Raw genomic sequence first — 23,777 nt, 5'->3', positions numbered from 1 at the left:
TGTAGCTTTATCGTCACCCACTCAATTCGTAAGGGGGGTGGACTGGGTCATCGTACGCAGAGCCAACGTGGGTGTGTGACTGATATGTGCGTGCCCCTGGGCGTGGTTCTGTACTGGGAATGTGCATCTGCATGTATCTCTATGGCAGTGTGGGGTCTCCTTTGTGGGGTGTAGGTGGACCCTGAAGGGTAAAAGACACCCACATATGTGATCTTGTTCGCCTTCCATGGGTTCGGACCACACCCGCACCTGTTCGGCCACCTCCTTTTGACGTTCTGACACCTGGCATTGGGGTGCCATGTGTGGGTCGGTGAAGTGTTGTGAGCCAGCCGTGCTTGCGGGTGCTTCATACTGTGTGGTCTGTTGCAGGGGCTGGGTTCTCCTCTAAGTAGCTTGGCTGCCCTGGTCCTGGTGGTGGGTTGCGTGGGATGTCTATGGGCTGTTGTAGGGCATCGGTGTTGAAGGTGTTGTGGTCCTCTCAGGCATCACTGATGTGTGGTTTTCTGTGCTATGCTGGAGGTGTTGTGTGTCCCTCTGCAATGTGAAGGGAAGATGCATGTTGACATTGTGTTGACATGTATATTGGCGCATTGTTCTTGTTTACATGCAGACTGTATGACAATGTACATTGTGACTGTTTTGGAGGTGCAGGATTTAGATGCCGAACAGTGTACATTTGGACTACATGACGGATGTGAGGTTGTAAGTGTACATTTCCATTTCCCAGCTTCCAGCTCTGTCAGATGTAGTAGGCCTGTTTCTGCGCATGTGCGGAGCCAGTTGTGTCCTCTATTCTGCAGTGTCGGGGTTGCACATTGTACCACATTGTCGTCAATGTGGATGTGCTGTTATTGCTATGTGTGTATGCTGCAGTGTGCCACGGGGATTAGGGACATGATCCAGGGTCATTGTGGGTGTGCAGTGTGCTACACATCATTGTGTATGTGTGCCATTGTGCCCATCTCTCCCCGTCCCCCCAGTCCCTGGTCTTTACTCACCCTGTTGATGTTGTGTCAAGCTGTGTCCGCAGTCCCGACTCCTTGCATCGTCTCCACACTGTTGACTGTCGCCTCTGTTTCCTCCAGCTTCTGCTGTGGCACAGGACTCCCACCTTCTGTCGCCGTTGCTGCCTTCCTGTTGGGAGCGGCTTTGTGCCTGGTTTAGATTTTCACATCATGCCAGCGCCTCTTGGCCTCCTCCATTGGCCTCCTCGACACTCCGACTGCATTCCCGGTGGTCTAATTGTGGGTCAGTTGATGGTAGTGTTCTGTCACCTCCGTGACGCTGATCTGGTTTTGCTGCGGATTGCACCCTGTCTTCCTCTTCCTCTTCTCCTTGGCCTCCCCGACCCCGTTGTACCTTGCTGGTGGTCTGTGGGGCTTGTGGGGTTCGCGTTGGCCTCTGCGCTCGGTCAGGGTGCATCCATGTTGCTACGCACTTTGGATTGTTTCTGGTGTGTTGTTTTTTTTGTAGCTTTTATACTGCATTTTCCCGCCAGGCGCGTGGGATTTGCAGGCCTACCGCTGGTTTTCGCAGCTTGTTGTATCGCGATTGGCCTCATCGCAGCTTTTTTTGCATTCGTGTTTCGCATTTTTGCGGTGTGGCGTTGATTTTTACGCGGCCATTTGACATGTTATCTTGTAACTATCGCATGGTACCGCCGTGTTGTGAATACTTAGTTAACGCGGTGTAGTTTTCCCCCGATAGACTGCGATGTTGAGAGTTGCGTTAAGTTACTTTTGCAATGGTTATCACACGTTCTTGAGTATATATGCCCCTTAGTGTATATCTTTAACACTCAGAAACCTTTAGAAAACATGCACACTCACTGGATGATGTCATCAGGGATGTAATGTGTGAGCTCATAAGCAGTGCATTGGGGAGGTAAGTTATAGTTAGCTCAGGTAAATGTAACTGCTGAATTTCTATGGTTTTGGACGAGTGAAATCTGAGCTTAACTATAACGTCATGCATATGCCTTTACCATTCATGCCTTTACAACTAAATTCACTGTAAAGGCATGGGTGGTAAAGACATATTCGATGTAAAATCCTACATTGCAAAGGTAATGCGTGGTAACAGTACTTGTGTTGCAACAGCCGCTTTGCAAACCTAAGCCATGGTAACAGCTGTGTTGTTATTGATGTTTCCCTTACCAAAGGGGTCAGGTTCTCCTTTACAAATCAGTTACCACCTCCTTTGAGGTGTTCAGTAACTGGTCAAATAGTTTGTGAGCAGATTTACAGTGGCAAACCATTGATGCTTTGCATATCATATTTTCATTTGGAGGATTCTTTTTTCTTTCTATCCTTCACCAAAGCGGTCCTTATTTTCATCATTAATTCATAATTCCATCCATCCTTTCTTCATTTCCCCATCTATCCTTCTCTCAATCTCATCCAGCCATCATTTGCTCAACCCTTCCACTGATCTCTGCATGCATCCTCCCATCATTTGTTTCATCCAGCCCCCCCTTAAATCTAATATCCATCTCTCCATTCATCCATCTGTCCATCCATGCTTCCCTCCATTATTCCACATCGCCTCTTTTTTTTTGTTCTCTCATGCTCCATTGGTTCCCACAACCCCTATCCCATAGAACACATACACTATTTCCCTTTCAGCAGCATTTATGAGCTTCTATTTGGAGTCTCAAGTCTACAATTAGACTCAAAAGTACAGTAAATAACAAGGTGAATGTTTTACACCCCTCTCTCCCTCAAGCTGCTAAAGTGGAGTGTTCATGACGCCCCTGATTTAGGGTGCAGTTGTGATCAGACTGACATCTTTTCTTTCTTTAATGCAGGTCACACCCAGAGGTCCGATGGTGTCCCAGGGTCCCTACACCCCTCCAGATGGGGGCTGGGGTTGGATGATCGTCCTGTCGGGGTTCATGATGAATGCATTGTGCTATGGTTTTATCCGCTCCATGGGAGTCTTCTTCGTGGAGTATGTCCGCACATTCCACAAACTGTCCAGTGAGGTGTCTTGGATCTCTTCCATTGCCTTCGCTGTTCAACAATTTGCAAGTGAGTGACATGATGGGTGAGACAGCGATCGACACCCGAGAGGGTAGGGTTGGCCAGTGAATACCTAGAGCTCTAATCGCTAGTCTGTGGGTTCTGTGTAGCCAGAAAAGCGAGGCATGGGGAGTGCCAGAGAACAGGTAGGGCAGGGCTTTGAGAAGCAAATGCCTTGAGAGAGCAGGGCTCTCAGGGGGCATAGTTTGTGAAGGAAAATGAGTGAGAGGGAACGGCTCACAGAAAGAACAGTACTGAGAGTGCATTTCTCTGAGATCGCGAGGCTTTGAGAGGGAATGTCTCTCTCAGAAGGCCTTTATCAGAAGGCATGGCTTTGAGGGGACGCTGCTCTAAAAGTGGACTGATCAGAGGGAGAGGGACGGTCAAAACCATGTCTGAATTGGTACCTGGATTTCCCCACTAGGGTGGCAGAGGGTTCTCTGGAGAAAGTTAATACACTAATCAAACACCAGATGAATGTGAGCTTTTCTTCAAATTATGTCACTTGGATTCAGCCAGAACAGATTGCTCCTCAGTCCGATCTCCTGTCCTGAGCATGCAGCTGTACCTCCTCAACTTGTCAAGATGGCGTTTTCTTGCAGACTTGCATAGGTATTGCAAGATTACACTTCCAGGAAGCAGTCTGGTGATGAGCTTCTGAGGCTGACTTGCTTACTCTATATGCAGTTAATACAAATGGGTTCTTTTTTGGACACATACTACTGTTTCCTATTGAAGGGAAATTCATTCAAGTCCAGAGTATGCCTAAATCACAATGATAATGTATGAAAGAGTGTAGTTGGTGTAGTGTGGTTTAGTACCAGAGGAGCACACACCCATGAATAAAATAAAGAGAGGTAGGACCACTCAGGGTCAGATTCAACACAGAACCCAAGAGTGTCAGTCAGTCAGTCAGTCAGTCAAAATTACTTTATTCGGTTTCATAACAAAAACCATAAAAGCATATAAATATATACATACAATATAAATAACATTTAACATTAAAACACTACGAATGAATTAAAAAGGCATACAAGGTAGTGGTTACAATTCATGAATTACCCAAATAATGATTATGTCCAAGAAATTTTCTTCCTTAATCTCATTGAGGTTGCTAAAAATTTGGCAATATTAAAGATCTCCCACGTTGATCCCAGCAATTGTAAATATAAAAGGGCAGGTTTAACTTGCCTAAAACCTTTCTCCTTAATAAGGGGGATGATATGTTTTTTACGAATGGGAGCCAAGTATTTACAAAAGAAGATAAAGTGCACTGTATCTTTAAGGGAAAAACCGTCACAAGAACAGATTCCCAGGTCCTTCTCCCTTGACCACCCTGGGGAATCGGTGAGCAAAAGATGAAATTTGTTCAGTCTGAACCTGGTAAGTAAAAAACGATGATTCATGTTATTAACAATGACCAGGTAGGGTTCAATACTGTTTGAGGTGATTATTAACTGATGAGCCCTGACTGAAGGTTTAAGTAGCTCCTTATCTTCTCTTTCTAAAGTTATCCGATTTTTATATTCAACTTTCACCCATTTTAAATCCCCCTTAGTTAGACTGCCAGGAGCATCAAATAATTCTGGACGACCTAGTTCTCTTGATAAATTCTTCACATAGTTTATCCAGGGGATGGAGGTGCCATACTCAAGAGATAAACAATCCTTTAAAATTGCGTGATTTAATTCCAAATCAGGGTTTAGCCAGGTTGTAATCCATTTTAACATGGGCGCTAGAGCAATACGGTCCACAAGGTGGTCTAACCCGCATTCCTGATGAACAATAAAGGCAGGGGTTGACTGAGGAAGAGATAAAATAGATTTTAAAAATTTGTCCTCAACTATTTGAAGAATTTTTACATCTTTAATTCCCCATAATTCAGCCCCATACGTTGCTATAGAAAGACATTTAGCAACATAAATGTTCAAAATGGCCTGCATGGGCTTCACCCCCAATTTGCGGGCAAAGTCTAATACAGCTAAGGTAGATCTAACAAAAGTATTACGCTTAGCCGCCAATTGCGGAGACCAGTTAAGACTATCATCAAAGATAACCCCCAAATAGGGAAATCTACTGACGCGGGATAAAACATGCCCTTCGCAATACAAGCTCTTAGCTTTTTTTACTTTACACCCCATAATCATAACATGAGATTTGGAAAAATTCACGCTAAGATCAAGTGCTTTCATAAAATTTGCAAATGAGTCCAGCAACCGTTGCAGACCCACAGGAGTACGTGCTAGCAAGGCGGCATCATCGGCGTAAAATAATGCCGGAATAGAAAATTTGCCAGCTCTAGGAATGTCCTTGCACGATTTGGTCAAAACAGCACCTAGATCATTAATATATAAAGTAAAAAGCAGGGGGGCTAGAATACAGCCCTGTCTAACACCATTCGAAATTCCAATCCTACTAGTACAGTTGCCCAGGCGGTCATATCTAACAGTGGCGGTGAGATCCCTATGTAAATCAGCCAGGAAAAATACAATGTTTTCATCAATGCCACACTTAAGAAGCAGATCCCATAGCTTTGACCGGTTTACTCGGTCAAAGGCCGAGGACAGGTCCATAAAGGCAAGATATAATTTCCCTTTTTTGGCAATAGTGTATTTGCCTATTAATAAATATAGGTTCAGACTTTGATCTATAGTACCTCGGCCTGCTCTGAACCCATATTGTAGGCAAGATAGGGTCTCATTATCCTCCAACCACGCAGATAGTCTCCCCAAAACTACACGCCCAAGGACTTTGACTGCAGAATCGATGAGGGAGATAGGGCGGTAACAGCTAGGATCCCCCCTGCAACCTTTTTTAAAAATGGGTATAATCACGGATTCAGACCAAGTATCCGGGATGCCTGAAACACAAATCCTATTAAAAACATTCATTAAAACCACAGACCAAGTCTCAAGGTCAGTTTTATAAAGATCAACCGGAACACCATCCGGGCCCGGGGCTTTGTTGCTTGTCATCTTTTCAATGGCCTCGACTACCTCGGTCTTAGAAACCGTTAAAGTATATTGATTTACAACGGAGGAGGATGGGGACTGTGCCCCATTTCTAACCCCTTCATAGACTGACTTAAAATGGGTACACCACAAATCTTCCCCTATTCCGCAATCTAATTGGCCGTTACAAGCGTCGCTAAAATAGGGTTTATTCACCACAGACCAGAACTTTGCACTATGAGTGTCATGTCATCCTTGAAGTAGGGTATGCATATGCCTTATCACTCTCACAAAGGGCCCACTCACAACCCTCCACTAATGTCAAGGGTCCGGACTGCACATGTGAGCACCTGCCATTGTGGGGGTAGGAGAAATATAGACTTTACATGGCTGATGGTTGTGCAACAGGCTGCCAATCCTTCTTGGGCAGGTCCAGTGAGGTCACCAAGAGTTGCGTCAAGAATGCCCACCTCAACACTTAACTGCAGGGCACAGCCCAGGTATCAGTGCACCCCTGCAACCACAACCATCCAAACAACACAAGAAGCTGGGCCTTGCCGTCTTGGGCTGCATATGCCATCAGGCCTGGGAAACAAATGCCATAACATAGGGCACATGGCCAGGGAAGCATCACCTGCTGAACAAATTTAAAACCACTGAGGAAGAAAAGGGCAAAACTCTTGCCATGTGCACCAGGAAAAGCATACAACATGTAAAACAGGACAAGCATACAGAAATGTGGTGAAGGACATGAAAGTAAGCCAATAATCCTGCTCACTACATAATTAACTGGCTGCCAGGCACCTGCTAATGGTGGCAAAGTGTGAAAAAGACAAAAGGCCAAGTGCCTACTCAAAAGCACTGGCAACGCCCACGTAAGTGGGTCGAGGTGTGGTCCAAGTGGAATGAGTACAGGGGGGGCATTTGTGAGCCTCCCACAGTCGCAATAGAGGACCCCGGGGAGATGTGAAATCCTGCTGCTCTTGTTGCTGCGTGTGCTCAGGGAAAGGCATGAAGGTAAACCACCAAGACATGCAATACAGAGGGGGTGCTGAGTGTTGACCGTAGTTGGGGGGGGGGAAGGGGGAGGGGGGAGTTTGACTGTTAGACCACTTTACGCCCGGCGGGGCACTGTGCTCATGATGTAAAGTGGTGACACACAAAAATGAGACCTTCAACTTCCTTCACTACAGCAGGATACACTTGCATCTGTTAACGCCGCCGTACCCCCGGGTTGACGGCACAGGGCTGTGTGAGCATATTACCTGCAAAAGTATAACCTTCGCGGCCGGCCCGTTGGGTTGTAGGCTTTAAAGCTGTGTACAGCGTAACTCTGCAATAAAGGTCTTAAAAAAAAAAAAGCACTGGCAACTGTGATAGCCAACATGCCTGTGAGCCACCTACTCACTCACCAAGATCTACCACTGCACGAAGGCATAGCTGATAACATTTAGAATATCACCAGAACCCCAGGCAAAGCCCTAGGCAGAGCTGTCTCCATCTCCCCAAGGCAGACATGAGACAGCCCCATGACCAGGTTCCTAGCATGTCACAGTCTCTGTTAAGGCTCTCCTGCCTTCCACTGAACTCACAGGCCTTGCATCCACAGCACTAAGATGGAGAAAATGGCTGAGCAGCCTCTATGATTGCTTTCATGCTACCCATGAGAAGGAAGGCCTTGTGAATTGTTCCCTACACCTGTACATGGCAGGGGAGGAGGTACTAAAGCTTTTACAGAACCCCCTTAAAGAGGAAATAAACATGTATGACAGGGCAGTATCTGCCATGGATGCTCACTTCCACTTACAACTTAATCCAGACTATTTGAGACTCAAATAACGCCAATCTTGCCAGAGGGAGTTAGAATCAATTGACTGCTTCTATGCACTCATTTGTGAAATGAGCACTATATGCACAAACAGTGACTCAGTAAGAGCTCAAATGATCAAGGGATGCTGGTGATCAGTGTTCAAAAGGCTGATACTTTGTGAGGCAGGTATGCATTTAGATGCCATTGTCATACCAGGGAGACTCCATAAACTATTAAATGACCAGCTGGAACAAATGGAATCAGCGCTAACTAAAATCACAATTCAAGCCTGAACCTCAGCCTCAACACCAAGTGAAGACAGAAATAGTTGATGCCACCCAAGAAGGACAGTATTACCGAGCCTGCAACAGTGATGCCAAACAAAACTAAACCCAATGCAGGCACTGTGGTGCTAAACCTCATCTGATTCATCTGTGCCCAACTCTGCTGTGTCCAGCATAAGAAAAAACATGGTCAAATTGTGGAAAGTCTAACTACTTTGCACGTACGTGCAGAAACAACCATTGAGGAAAAGGACCTATTTGTGACCCGCCAGCAGCCCAGTCCCAGCACACCATCTGACAGAGGTCATAGTCCTAGGTAGAGACCTTACCAGCGTCAACAGCCGAATATGATCTAAAGGGGAAGACAAAGAAGCATTTCTCATCTCATATGCAAACAGGTCTGCAAAGTGAAGAAAGCCTTAGCATACATGCACAGGGTGAATAGAAGGGCTTTCAGTTATAGATCTTATTGATTCACATGCCCCATTCAAAGTAATGGACAAAATCCAGCTTATGCAATTTACCATATGCCAAGGCTAGTACCCATCAAGACAAGACTATTCGCTTATAGAATGCTAATTCTAATTTCCCTAACTGGCACGTTCACAAAATAATCTACCCCACTGACTCAACAGTTGAAGCTAAATTTTATATAACAACAAATTGGGATGCTCATCAGCTGAAACATGGCTGAAGATTTAGGGATTTTTTTTTTCACCTGAAGCCTCAAAGGATGCAGTGTTAACAACATCCTCAGAGAATTTGCCAATCTGTTTGAAGGACTTGCCAGCTTAGGAATTAAACCAATCAACCTGCATATAGATAAGCCCATCAAACGAATTGCCTTGCTGCATTGAAGAGTTTGGTTCCACCTAAGTTTCCTGGTGGAGCTGGAATATGTAAAACTGGAAATTAGATGTTATTGAAGAGTCTCTGTTCCTACCCCATGGATGTCATGCATAGTGGCTACTTCAAAACAAAAGCAGCCTGGAGCCATCAGAATATGTATGGACATGAGGCTAGGCAACAATGCAATAAAAAGAGAACTTCAAATTACGCGTATAATTGATGACATACTAGTCAACTTAATGGCGCCCAGAGCTTTTCTAAATTAGACCTTAACAAAGGATACCATCAGCTGCTTCTTGATGATGATAGAACCTATATAATGATCCTCACCACTCATGTAGAACTGAGAAGGTGCAAACGTTTAAACACTGATATGTCTTTGGCAGCAGAAATATTCTAGAAAGCAATCCATGAGACCCTCTGAGGACTAGATGACATCATAAACATCAGTAACATAATCCTGATATTTGGCAAAAGCATTACGGGCTACCATCCAAAGACTGTCTGAATGTGGTCTTATGTTTTAAAGACAAGTTTCAGTGTTTTTGGCTATGTATTTTCACAAGAAAGTATCAGCATCAAGCCCAAGAAATCAGAAGATATCAAGAATGCACTTTCTCCTCAAATGCTTCAAAGATCTGCAGCTTCCTTGCCCTGTGCCATGGCAAATTAAGGTGGTCAATTTAAACTAAACTTGGCAACCCAAACTAAACCACTTCATGCCCCCTCTAAAGCACAGGCCACATAAGAGTAGTCGGGCAAATACCAAATTGCATTTCATAGCATTAAAGCTGCATGATTAGATGACACCACAATGAAATGTTTTGACTCTCAAAACGAGACTGAACTGGTAGTCAAAACAAGTCCAGTGGGCTTAGGTGCAAGGAAATTGAAGAACACAGGGGCACCCATTTTACTCCATTCATAAGCAATACTCTTACTGAGAACTAGATACAGTATTCGCAAATTGAAAGGGAGGTACTGGTGATTAAGTTGGGATGCATACTCTTTCACCAATACCTGGGCACATCTCTCCTCACTCCGCCATACATAGAGAAGTGGGTGCCACAGCTACATAAATATCAATTCAATATAGCATACCGATCCATAATTGACAATGCAGAGACCCTGTAGAGCACATCAAAAAGACAAACTAACATGGAAGAGGACATCGACCTGGTGGTTCAGTCAGCAAGCCATATAGTGACATCGATGGAAGACATCATATATCACAGAAGGAATGATAAGCACCTACATCTGGCATGCCGCATACTCAGGGTCCATTAAAGTAAGAACATCATTGCTGGCATCAAAATCTGAGACATAGCTAGTCAACTCATAGCTCATTTACAGCATTGTAGTGAATACCCAAATAACTAAACTAAGGGTTAGTGCTAAGAGGACATAACATGGTAATCCCTAGATCATTCCAAGATATAGTGATCCATCTCCCTGAACAAGACATGTTGGGAATGGACAAAGTAAAAGTAGAATTGGTTGCCGAATATAGACCATGGGTCGCATCTACCATTTATGAATACCAGTTGCGTCAGCTCATCAGGAGTGGTGACCACCAGGGACCATTGTTCACGAAAGGAAACTGTGAAATCCCAAGGGCCAAAGAAAGTGCAGACTTCTGCATTCCTCCACTTGTTACTTGTCATTATGGACACATGCACTAAATGCCCTGTCGGCAAATCTGTTCAGTCGATAGCCTTAGCACATGTTAGACCCAAGCTTGAGAAGATCATCGCAGCATATGGAATACTGTCAGTGCTGAAGACAGACAACCAACCCCCATTTCAATTAAACAAGTTTCAATCTAAGAGGAGAGGATGTGGCCTAATGGCTAGAGCGGTCAACCTTGAAGCTGGGTAACCGGTCTTGAGACTTAGCAGGGATGCTCAACATCCTGTGATTCTGGGCAAATCACGTATTCTCCCGTGCCTAACAAAAAATGAATGTGTCCGTCTGTGATGCAACTGGTGCTCATGTAAAGTGCTCTGATACCTGCGGGGCTAGTTCGCGCTATATAAAACTCCCCCCCCCCCCAAAAAAAAATCCTTTCTTTAGAAGCTCAGCATCACTCACTGCAGGATCACACTATGGTGGTTCCAAGCTAACAGGGAGGTAGACATGTTCAGGAGAACACTGAAAAGGCGCTGCACATCGGGGTCAGACAAAAGGACACCGAATGGATGATACATAATTTTTTATAGGTCTGTCACAACACCCCTCACTTGCCCACCCAGTGTATGCCTGTATCTCTCATCTTGGCCAGCCCATCAAGAACACAATTCATATGGTGTCTCAGATGCCAAGAACTGTCACGTAAGGTGGGAAAATGCCAACCTATCATGTGAGCCAAAACCAGAGCACAAGACCCTTAACCATATGTTTTGGCATTCAGGTCCTAATTAAGGATCAACATTCTGGATGGAACTTCCAAACACAGTTTGAAAACGGCCACTGGACAGTCATGACTTTCAGAGACACCATCGTCAGAACCAAAGAGGCCAGAAAACCCTTACTTAGTTTCAACATCTCCCTATTGAAGAATATATGGACCACCTAATGCAAAGCAAGCCTAATTGACCTTTGCGTCACAGTAATGTTAATGCCACCCTATTGATGGCAGGACTGTCACTCATTTTCCCTATCCTGGTCCACCATTTGATGAAAAATAATGTCTGATTTATGGGTGATCACGTGATTCTTGCTGCTGAAGACTGCTGATATTGCTTATATGTTGGATTTGGATATTGCCCAGGATTGGAATTGAGTGGTTCACCTGGCTTGTTGATTCTCTGCTTTAGGGTGAGAGAGACTGACTAAATGTTGCAAGCTGATATATGTGTTTCTAATCAATAAATGAATGTATGGTTGTTCTTGTTGTACAAAAGGGGGTGGTGATGGACGGAGCATCAGAACCAATCAAAACACTCACACCCGGGGAGGAGCCTAGCGCCGGACCAAGATGGCCGCGTGAGCTTTGAGCTCCCGAGACCCACGCGCCCTCCGTCGACTATCCTGTCTTCAATCCTGTATTATATGCACGGCATCTTGCAGATGACTCGTTATGGAGGCGATTGCTGCCGCCCGAGTTCGGATCGCCCACCGGGAACCGGAGTTGTGCACGGCGGAAGATTGAGGCCTGTCTCCGAGGGATGCCAGGGGCTGGCATTGGCAGGATGCCCGACCTCTAATTGAACAACAGCGGCCAGGCGAGGTGTGAACTGTCGGACGGAAGATCCCGTCCTTTCACTTTCACTTTCTCGCCCTTTGTCTGCCATGGCCTGGGAGTGCTTTCGGCTGCTTTATTATCCTCTGGACGCTCTGCGCCCTACCCAGGCGGGCTATTGCAGTACTGACTTCTCCTGCTCCCTCTACCTGAGAGAGGGCCGTCTTTTGGCACCGGACTGCTTGGAGCCAGACATGTCGGGTAAAGCAGAGGTGGATCGTCTGAAACCCAAGGCTACCAGGCGGGGAGCTTATACTCAAGCTAATAACATGGACCGGTATGCCCAGCAGAAGGGGTCGCCCGGTGGATCGAGCCAGTCGCTGGATGGACAGAAGACTGCCTCACCCCTGTCCTCGGAGCTCTCGTTGCAGGACGTCATGGGCGCGCTCGAAGGGATGCAGGCCTCGATTGGGAGACAGTTTGATGCCCTGGCGCATAAAGTGGATACCATCTTGGTGGACGTTAACCTGATCCGCGCGGACTTGGGCAAAACTAATGAACGGGTAAAAACCCTTGATCTTAAGACCACGGGCCTCGCAGACGATGTCTCGGAACTTCAGACTGAGGTTCGTAAGCTGCGGGCCGAGAGTGACCTCTCCGCCCGTCGGCTCGAGGACTTCGAGAGCCGGGCCAGGCGCAACAACGTGCGCATTATCGGGGTCCCGGAGTCCTCGGACGAGGTTTCTGTGGACCTTCTCGTGCAGGACTTGGTGCTTAATCATCTGAAGCCTAAGGGCCTTGGGAAGTTCTTCGCAGTTGAGCGAGCCCACAGAGTGCCAGGCGGGAGGCCCAGGGTGGGAGCTCCACCGAGACCGATTGTCGCCAGGCTCTTTCACTTCCGAGATCGGGACGCTATCCTGCAAGCATCTCGGGTGACGGGCCCGGTCCCTTTTCAGAACGCGTCGGTGAGTTTCTATCCTGACTTCATCCAGCTGGTGCAAAAGCAAAGGCTGAGCTTCCTGGGGGTGAAGAGACGGCTTCGGGAGAGGGACCTGAAGTATGCCATGCTTTTCCCTGCCAGATTACAGGAGGTGTATGAAGACCGAACTTTCTTCTTTGAGTCGCCTGCTATGGCCGGTGAATGGCTGGACGCTTTGCCCCGACGACGGACTGGTGAGGATGCCGCCACAGACGGGGACAGTGGCCGGGATGGGCAGGGTTGATGCCTTTGGAGCCGGACTGACTTGATTTGGTTCCGGATGATGACTTGAACCGATTGCAGTACAATACGGAGGGTTGCGGGAGGACGATGGGAGCTCTTTCCTCCCTCAGGGTACTTTTTGTAGATTTGGGTATTGGTAGGGCGACAGGCACACTGCAAGTTGGGGGGGCTTTGTAAGCTGCAGCAGGGGTGCAGGGTGGGGGGGATAGTTGGGATTTTGGGTTTGTTGTTGGGGGGTTTGTTTTTGCAAGGCGCAGTACTCATTGTCAGGATTATTCCATGGTGGCTCTTCGGGTGGGGGGTGGGTCTCTTGTGGTGTGGGGATGGGGGGTAGGGGTTTAAACGTTCTTAGCTGGAATGTTAATGGTTTGGGGGATCGCATTAAGCGGGGGATAGTCCTGCAGTTCTTGAAACGGTCTTTGCCGGATGTCGTCCTACTGCAGGAGACACACCTTATAGGTAATACTTGCCATGCTCTTAATAGGAAAGGTTACAAATTCATAGCTCACTCGGGATTCTCCTCTGGATCCAGGGGTGTGGGCATCCTAGTTAGAGCTTCACTACCGTTTGAGGTGAACTCCACCATTGTTGATGATAGGGGGAGGTTTGTGGCGGTGGCGGGGGAGGTGGGAAGGAAGAACTTTGGTTTTGGTTTCGGTCTATGTCCCTCTTGCCCTGCAGGCCTCCATGTTCACAGATCTGGGTAGGGCCTTGTTGGACCTCCCGGAGGGTATGTTAGTGGTGGGGGGCGATTTCAATGCTGTCGGCTCTGGGCTGCTGGATAGGTACCCGCCCAGGGATACCGGGGGGGCTCAGAAGTGGCTTCCAGACTTCCTAGACACACTCGGCCTGGTAGACTGCTGGAGGCTCCGACACCCCACACAGAGCCAATACACCTTCCACTCCGGGGCGCATGGTAGCCTCTCTAGGATAGATTACCTGCTTACCCTGGCTGCGCATGCCTCGTTGGTATCTGAGGCCAGGCATATGGCGCGGGGCATATCGGATCATTCGCCAGTGTGGGTCCGGCTGGATGTCGGGCGCGAGGGAGGGGGCAGGGTTGCTCCTATTAACCCCTGGTACTTTCGGGACCCCAAGATGCGCAGTGCGCTGTTGAAGACGGTTGATCACTTTTTTAAGGACAACCAGGGGTCTGTTGACTCGGCCGTGTCGTTGTGGGAAGCATTTAAGACTGTGCTGAGGGGAGAGGCCCTCTCCCTGGTAGTGGCGGCCAAGCGGCGGAGAGATGGCGAGGTTATGCAGGTTGAGGAGGAGATCGCGGCTTTAGAGGTGGCCTTGGAGGAGGAGGTTACAGAGGCCTCACTGCATGAGCTGAGCCTGAAGCAAGCCGAATATAAGGACCTGGTGACTAATGCCGCCAAGACCCTCAGTAGGGAACAGCAGGGCCGCTTGTATGATGTTGGGGATAAGGCCGGGAAGCTCCTAGCTTGGCTGGACAAAAAAGAACGGGTTAATAGAGTAGTGCCGGAACTGACGAGAGAGGGGGGAGAGGTAGTTGTTGACCCTGAGGGGATAGTACAGTGTTTTTCGGATTATTTCAGTATGGTTTATGCCGCAGTTTCGGATAGGCCGACCGAGGACTCGCTTGACCTCCTGCGGGACATTGATCTGCCCTGCCTGTCTGACGTAGATAGGGACGACCTCGATGGAGACATAACGGTCGATGAGGTGGCGGGTGCCATCCGTGCGCTGAACTCGGGTAAGGCCTCAGGCCCTAATGGTTTGCCGATTGACTTGTATAAGCTGTTCCCGGATAGGGTTGCCCCTCACCTGCGCGCCATGTTTGTGGAGGCGCGGGGGGGAGGGTCCCTTCCGTTGGACCAGAGACTGGCGACGATTGTTGTAATACACAAGGAGGGTAAACCCCGAGATAAGTGTTCCTCCTATCGGCCAATATCACTCCTTAATGCTGAGCCGAAAATTCTGGCTAAAATTCTGGCAGGCCGCTTGGTCAGGGTGCTCGGAGACTTGATCCATCCGGATCAATCCGGCTTTATCCCGCACCGTAACACTGCGTTGAACCTTCGGCGCCTCCATGGAGTGATTGCCAGGGCGGGCACGATCCGAGAACCAGCTATTGTGGCATCTCTTGATGCCACGGTGGCTTTTGATACGGTGGAATGGGCATATCTGTGGGCAGTGCTTGCCAAGTTCGGTTTTGGCCCTGGTTTTTTGAGCTGGGTGAGGTTGCTGTATGAGGGTCCCCTTGCGAGTGTTGTAGTAAACGGGCGGGCGTCGACTCCGTTCCAGCTTGGGAGGGGAACTCGGCAGGGATGCCCCTTGTCGCCTTTGTTGTTCACCCTTGCCCTCGAGCCGCTGGCGGCGTGGATACGCTGGCATCCGGATATACGTGGACTTAGGTGGTCGCCCGAGCACGAGGACCGTATATCGCTCTATGCCGATGACATCCTGTTATATCTCGCCTCGCCCAAGAACTCGCTTATAGTGGTTTGTGACGTTCTGACGTCCTTTGGCAGGAACTCGGGTCTCGTCATCAATTGGAGTAAATCGTATTTGTATGTTCTGAGCGGCGAGGTTCCGCCTGTCCCGCGAACGTGTTCGATCCAGATTGCCCAGCAGGGCTTTGTGTACCTGGGGATCTTTATCTCCACTGACTCCACCCTGCGGTATGAGAGAAACCTGCTCCCCCCATTGGCGCGCTTGCGGCGGGATGTTGCGGGCTGGCGGAAGCTGCCGCTCTCCCTCGTTGGGCGCGCTGCTTTCTTTAAAATGATGTCTCTCCCCCGGTTCCTCTATGCTTTGCAGAATACCCTTGATTGGGTACCGGCCAGTTACTTTCGGGAGGTTGAAAGCCTCCAACGATCATTGTTGTGGGATGGTAGGCCGCGCATAGCGATTGCTAAGTTGACGCTTCCGTGGTACGACGGGGGTATTGCGCTTCCGGACATTCGACGCTATTATTGGGCCACCCAGTTGAGCGCGATTAATCATGGTTTCTATGGTCCGGCTCTAAGCCCCGGTTATGCCATGGACCGATGGTTGCTGCGCGGCGGTAATTATCATAGAGCGCTGTACTCTCGGGCGCTGGACTCGTCCCTCACGGGGCCCACGGGGGTGGCGGTGCGCGTGTGGAGGTTGGTGACTGACTCGTTGGGCTGGAAGGATAGGCTCACCCTAGCTACCCCGTTGTTTGAATCTGACAGATTGGGGAAGCTCTGGTATACGAAAGGTTTTGATAAATGGGACTTGATTGGAATCTCCAGGGTTGGAGATTTGCTGAGTAAGGGGAGGGTGAAGTCCTTTGAAGAGCTGCAGCAGGAGTATGAGTTGGGGAAATCCGAGTTCTTCCGCTACGTTCAAGTGCGTCATGCCCTGCGATCAGTTCTCGTAGACGGAGAGAAGGTGCCTGAGTCCTCTCCATTGGAGGATCGGATCCTCGACGGCCACATGCCGGAGAGTACGATTTCTCTCATATATAAGAAATTGATAAACGTTCGGGCGGACCTGCTGTTGGGGCTGAGGGACCAGTGGACTAGGGACGGGCTCGAACTGGATGACGAGGACTGGCAGTCTGCGGTCTCCTCTCCTAAGGAGGTCGCGATCCCATCACGACTGAGGCTGGTGCAGCTCAAAATACTCCACAGAACCTATGTCACGGGGCCTAGGCTGGTTCGTATGGGATTCTCGGAGGAGGGTTTATGTAGGAGGGGATGCGGTATGGTGGGTACCTTTATGCATATCATTTGGGAATGTGGCGTTATCAGGGAATTCTGGAGGAGAGTCCATACGGTGATGGGGGAGGTGACGGGCATTGTTATGCAGCCGGAGGCACGGTGCTGTCTCCTGAATGTTTGGGGGCCTACCGATCACGATGTGGGACAGACCCAGTGGGTGACCCTGGGTAATATGGTGGCTAAGCGAGACATCGCGCGCCTGTGGGGCTCAGCGGCTCCCCCCACATTGACTGCGTGGAAAGAAAACATGGACTGGAGTATGCTGAGGGAAAAGACAGTATATTGTGCTAGAGGGCGCCCCCGGAAGTGGCATGCCATTTGGGGGAGGTGGAACCAGGATAGGGGTGGCATATGTCTTGCCCCTGATTTGGATCTCCCCGATGAACAGCTCTCTCCTTAACATTCTTTCCAGCATCTGTATATGTATCTGATTGATAATTGACTTTTTGGGCCTCTGCTTTCCCCCCCTTTTTCCTCTTAACACAGAGATGTGACTGTTAGACGACGGGGGTCTGCTCTCCCCTGAGGGGCAATCACCAGTGGTATTCAGTGTCATTCGCCTTGCTGGGGTTTTGTGTGAGTTTGTATTTATTTAAAATAGAACCTTTTTTGATTCTCCTCTATGCACTGTGGACGTTTCCTTGTTTGCTTTCTCAAAGCTGCCGAACCTCCGGGATGTCGGCTAAATAGCTGTGTCCATGTTTTCAAGAATAAAGGTTTTTCAAAAAAAAAAGAAAAAAAAAAAACACTCACACCCAGTCAACAGATCTGGGTTTGATCCATCACCGTTCTTTAGCCCACTCTGCCACCCCAGTTCAGACATGGCCATATGCAAATCAGTCTGACCCTGTGCCTCATGGGAACAGTCCAGCCCGAACTGCCAAGCCATGCCTTCCCTGGACCGGAAACAAGCTTCCTAGGACCGGTTTCTGGCATTTCAGCCGTCTTCAGCCAGGCTTGCTTGAATCCAGTGGCAAAGTGAGCAAGGGACTCACGTCTGAGCATACCCTGCCAACTTATGGCGAACAAAGCAGTACAAAAGGGGGTGGTGATGGACGAAGCATCAGAACCAATCAAACACTCACACCCAGTCAACAGATCTGGGTTTCATCCATCACCATTCTTTAGCCCACTCTGCCACCCCAGTTCAGACATGGCCATATGCAAATCAGTCTGACCCTGTGCCTCATGGGAACAGACCAGCCCGAACTGCCAAGCCATGCCTTCCCTGGACCGGAAACAAGCTTCCTAGGACCGGTTTCTGGCATTTCAGCCGTTTTTAGCCAGGCTTGCTTGAATCCAGTGGCAAAGTGAGCAAGGGACTCATGTCTGAGCATACCCTGCCAACTTATGGCGAACAAAGCGGTACAAAAGAGGGTGGTGATGGACCGAGCATCAGAACCAATCAAACACTCACACCCAGTCAACAGATCTGGGTTTGATCCATCACTGTTCTTTAGCCCACTCTGCCACCCCAGTTCAGACATGGCCATATGCAAATCAGTCTGACCCTATGCCTCATGGGAACAGTCCAGCCCGAACTGCCAAGCCATGCCTTCCCTGGACCGGAAACAAGCTTCCTAGGACCGGTTTCTGGCATTTCAGCCGTCTTCAGCCAGGCTTGCTTGAATCCAGTGGCAAAATGAGCAAGGGACTCACGTCTGAGCATACCCTGCCAACTTATGGCGAACAAAGCGGTACAAAAGAGGGTGGTGATGGACCGAGCATCAGAACCAATCAAACACTCACAAACAGTCAACAGATCTGGGTTTGATCCATCACCGTTCTTTAGCCCACTCTGCCACCCCAGTTCAGACATGGCCATATGCAAATCAGTCTGACCCTGTGCCTCATGGGAACGGTCCAGCCCGAATTGCCAAGCCATGCCTTCCCTGGACCGGAAACAAGCTTCCTAGGACCGGTTTCTGGCATTTCAGCCGTCTTCAGCCAGGCTTGCTTGAATCCAATGGCAAAGTGAGCGAGGGACTCACGTCTGAGCATACCCTGCCAACTTATGGCGAACAAAGCGGTACAAAAGGGGGTGGTGATAGACGGAGCATCGGAACCAATCAAACACTCACACCCAGTCAACAGATCTGGGTTTGATCCATCACCGTTCTTTAGCCCACTCTGCCATCCCAGTTCAGACATGGCCATATGCAAATCAGTCTGACCCTGTGCCTCATGGGAACAGTCCAGCCCGAACTGCCAAGCCATGCCTTCCCTGGACCGGAAACAAGCTTCCTAGGACCGGTTTCTGGCATTTCAGCCGTCTTCAGCCAGGCTTGCTTGAATCCAGTGGCAAAGTGAGCAAGGGACTCACGTCTGAGCATACCCTGCCAACTTATGGCGAACAAAGCGGTACAAAAGGGGGTGGTGATGGACGGAGCATCAGAACCAATCAAACGCTCACACCCAGTCATAAGTTGGCAGGGTATGCTCAGATGCTTGATTTTAGGCTAATCTGTTTTATAATGTGACAAGGCTTTTTATGGTTTATGGTTTGTTAACAACACTAACAATATTTTTGCTATCCATTTGCTTTCTAATTTTTGGGGCAAATACTGCATCTTAGAGCACGCTAATTTAAATAAATATTCTTAATGTCCTCCTTGTCTCTTGTTTATCTTATTGTGGACAACTACTAGTAAGAGAGGGAAAAGATTGCCCTGTTACCGCAATCCCTGAGTGGATTGAGAGTGTTGTGTTCTGGGGTGCCAACTCACTTGTTTCTCTAGAAGGCTTCAGAGGGCAAGTGAGGCACTATAGCTAATTAGACTCGGGCTCATAGATATTGAGGTAGTCTGGTGACATGCTGATGCTCTATGCTCCCAAGTATAGTTCTGTTCCTGAGCAGAATCCATGCACCATGATGAATCACCCTGGAACTTTCATTACAGCAGCTGAAGTGAGTGGCAAACTAGTTTTGAAAAGTTTGTGAAGTTTCATCAAACTGTGCCAACGTTATTAGGAAAATAAAAAGAATTTCGTCTATGGAAACTATGTCCTAACTATAACTACCTACTGGCAATATCTATCTATCTATCTATCTATCTATCTATCTATCTATCTATCTATCTATCTATCTATCTATCTATCTATCTATCTATCTATCTATCTATCTATCTATCTATCTATCTATCTATCTATCTATCTATCTATCTATCTATATCTATATATATATCTATATATATATATATATTGTCACTGAACAAAACAAAGATTACAGGAACTTTATAGTTAGGAAATGGACTTAAAAAAACCTTGGAAATTCACTGAAAAAAACGAAGGTTATGGGGACATTATACTCATACAAAACCAGTGAAATTCCGCAGTTGAGTATAGTTAGTATACTGTTAAAGTTTGATATTATTTGTAGCACATACAATGTGAGTGGCTGTGTGACTGTGTGCATCCATGTGTGAGAAGGTATCTGAGGGTCTCTATGGGCTTTGTGAGTGGCTGTATCAGTGAATGAGTCACCATGTCTGTGGCTGTTTGGGGAAGTGTGTAGGTATGCCAGTGGTATATGTGAGGGTGAATGGGTATGAGAGGCTGTATAGGTGCGTGATCGTGTGTGTATGTGTCTACTTGGGTACACAAGTAGTGTATGGGTGAGTGCATGTGGTGTGTGAGTGACTGTATGGGTGAGTGAGTAAATGTGATAGTAGCTGTATGGGTGTCTGCTTGTGTCAGTGACTCTATAGGTGAGTGAGTACATGTGTTAGTATGACTAAGTGAGTGGGTATGTGAGTAACTGCATAGGTGAGTGAGTGGCTGTATGACTATCCATATGGGTGAGTGAGTAGGTGTGTGAATCGCTGTATAGATGACTGACTCAGTGTGTGAGTGGCAGTATGGGTGTATGAGTGAATGTATCAGAGTCTGTTTGTCAGTATAACTGGATGTGTGAGTAACTGTTTGGTGAGTGAGTGGGTACATGAGTGGCAATATGAGTCAGTTAGTAGATGTGTGAGTGTCTCTAATAATCAGTGAGTGGGTGTGTGAGTACTGGTATGGGTCTGTGAATGGGTTTGTGAGTGGTTGTGTGAGAGGGGGAGTATGTGAAGTTGTATTAGGGTGTGAGAGGGTTGTGAGTGGTTCTGTGGATGATGTCATCAGTGATGTCACTGACCATGTCATAAGTGATGTAACATGTGAGGTCATAAGCAGTGCATTGCAGGGGAAAAAGTTACAGTTAGCTCAGACAACCCTAACTACTGAATTTCATGTGTATGAGTGAAATGTAAGCCTAACAGTAACATCCCTGTAACCTTAGTTTTTACCAGTGAATTTCTATGGTGTTTTTTAATTCTATTTCCTAACTATAAAGTCCCTGTAACCTGTCTTTTTTTCAGTGAACTTCTAGGGTTTTTAAAATTCTATTTCCTAACTTTAAAGTCCCTGTCACCTTTGTATTTTTAAGTGAACTTCTAATGCTTTTTATTTTTATTTCTTAAGTGTGACCTCTGCGACAAACTCAGCACCTTTTTCCACCACAAAATCAAGAGCATCTATGACAACTTCGAAGAAAACAACCAACACACTGAACCCTCACCAACTAGCCCCGACACCCTGAAGCCAGCGATTGACAACTGGACAGCCCTCACCACCAAAGACACACTGAAGACGATGAAGTCATTCCACTCCGGGGCCCCCACGGACCCCTGCCCCCACCACATTTCCAACAGAGCCGCCGACCATCGCACCCATGCTCTGCCACACCATCAACCACTCCCTGGCAACCGCCACGTTCCCGATGACTGAAAACACGCCGAGGTCAACCCCCTCCTGCAGAAACCCTCAGCAGACCCAACCGACCTCAAAAACTACAGACCCATCTCCCTGCTCCCGTTCCCAGTGAAAGTCATCGAGAAAGCCATCAACAGCCAACTCGCCACATTCATCGAAGAGGACAATATCCTTGACTCCTCCCAATGCGGCTTCAGAAAAAACACAGTACGGAAACCGCCCTCCTCGCTGCAACAGATGACGTCTGCACCCTACTGGACAAAGGAGAAACAGCAGCCCTCATCCTCCTCGACCTCTCAGGGGCGTTTGACACAGTCTCTCACCGCACCCTAATATGCAGACTCCACGACGCAGGGATCCAAGACAAAGCCCTCAACTGGATCTGCTCCTTCCTCTCCGGCAGAACGCAGCGGGTCAGACTCCCCCCCTTACCTCTCCGACCCTACACCTACCACCTGCGGAGTCCCCCAGGGGTCCTCTCTCAGCTCTACACTCTTCAACGTCTACATGGCTCCGCTCGTCCCCATTTTCAGAACCTACGGACTCAACATTGTGCAATATGCAGACGACAACCAACTCATCCACTCTCTATCCAACTAACCCAATACCGCCAGACACAATTTTCGAGAAGGCATGGAAGCCATCGCCAAATGGATGAAAAAAAGCTGCCTACAACTAAACACCAACAAAACAGAAGTACTCATCATGGGCCCAAACTCCGATTCATGAAACGACACCTGGTGGCCCCCCATCCTCAGAAGCCCACCCACCCTCACGGACCATGCGCGCAACCTGGTAATCATCCTGGACTCTGAGCTAAAAATGGACTGCCAGATCAACTCCGTCTCGTCCTCTTGCTTCAACATCCTCCACCTCCTACGTAACACCTTCAAATGGATCCCCCTCGAACACAGAAAGACCGTCACTCACACCCTGGTCACCAGCAGACTTGACTACGGCAACGCACTCTATGCCGGAATAAACAAAAACATCACCTGCAAGCTACAGAACATCCAGAACGCCGCCACAAGACTGGTCCTCGACCTGCCAAGACATTGCCACATCTCCCAGCACCTGCGCACACGCCACTGGCTCTCCATCGAAGCTAGAGTCAACTTCAAGATGCTCACCCACACCCACAAGGCCCTCCACCACACCGGACCAGCAAACCTGAACAGTCAACTCAAATTCCACGCACCCTGGAGGACCCTACGATCTGCCCAGCTCTCCTACGCCGTGGATCCATCCCCCAGAGCCTGGCCATTATCTAATGGGGAATGGGGACAAGAGGTTCCCCTCCATGGGCTGGTTTTGGCCCCAGGGAACCTATCCCCTAGGTCCTGGCTATGATTCCCTGGGTACCCCAGGGCACACAGTGTGCAGTGGGACTGCAAGGGGAGCCCTACGGCCCCTGCAATCCCTGCTGGCTCTCTACCTCCTGCAGGGAACCAAAATTGCTGCTGCACGGAGGGAGCTGCCCTACGTGCAGGAGAAATCATTTCCTCTGTTTCCCTGCCTACTTGACAGCAGGCAGGGAAACAAACGAAACCTCTGCTTCCAGCAAGTGACAGCATTTTGTCAGTTCTCACTTGCTGGAAGCAGAGTATTTGCTCTGACTTGGTTGGAGCTGTCAAAGCTCCTGCCAAGTCACAGCCAACAGCTATGTCCTGGGGTGGGTACCTCGGGCATAGCAGGAGCCAACCCTGGGGGGTAGCGGTCCCAAGGAAATGTATGGCTCCAGGAGGGGGGCACACACCTCCTCCTTTGTAGTTGATGGATCAACCCTGAGGAGGTGGTGGTCCCCAGAGCTGCAATAGCTCGGCTGGCGGGCGCATAGCCCATCTCCCAGTTTTAAAATATTCATTTAGCCCCGGGGAGGGGGTGGTCCCCAGGGCCCAGGGGGGTCCACAAGGTCCCCGCACTAGGAATAGCATAGCCCCGGGGGGAAAGTGGTCACCAGGGCACAGGGGTCTGTGAGGCCCCTTGATTTCT

General features: G+C 48.5%; 1 protein-coding gene across 1 annotated transcript in view; it reads left to right on the top strand.

The window, feature by feature from the left end:
* Positions 1–2,824: 2,824 nt before the first annotated feature.
* Positions 2,825–23,777, top strand: part of LOC146782863 (monocarboxylate transporter 13-like) — a 40,549-nt gene continuing 19,596 nt past the window's right edge. Inside the window, exon 1 of the mRNA XM_085637433.1 lies at positions 2,825–3,029. Coding sequence (XP_085493559.1) covers positions 2,825–3,029 — 205 coding nt within the window. The remainder of the gene's footprint in view (positions 3,030–23,777) is intronic.

Source organism: Triturus cristatus, chromosome 12 (assembly GCF_964204655.1).
Source record: "Triturus cristatus chromosome 12, aTriCri1.1, whole genome shotgun sequence".
NCBI lineage: Eukaryota > Metazoa > Chordata > Amphibia > Caudata > Salamandridae > Triturus > Triturus cristatus.
Note: the sequence above shows the minus strand (reverse complement) of the source record. Positions and strands in the feature narration are given on the sequence as shown.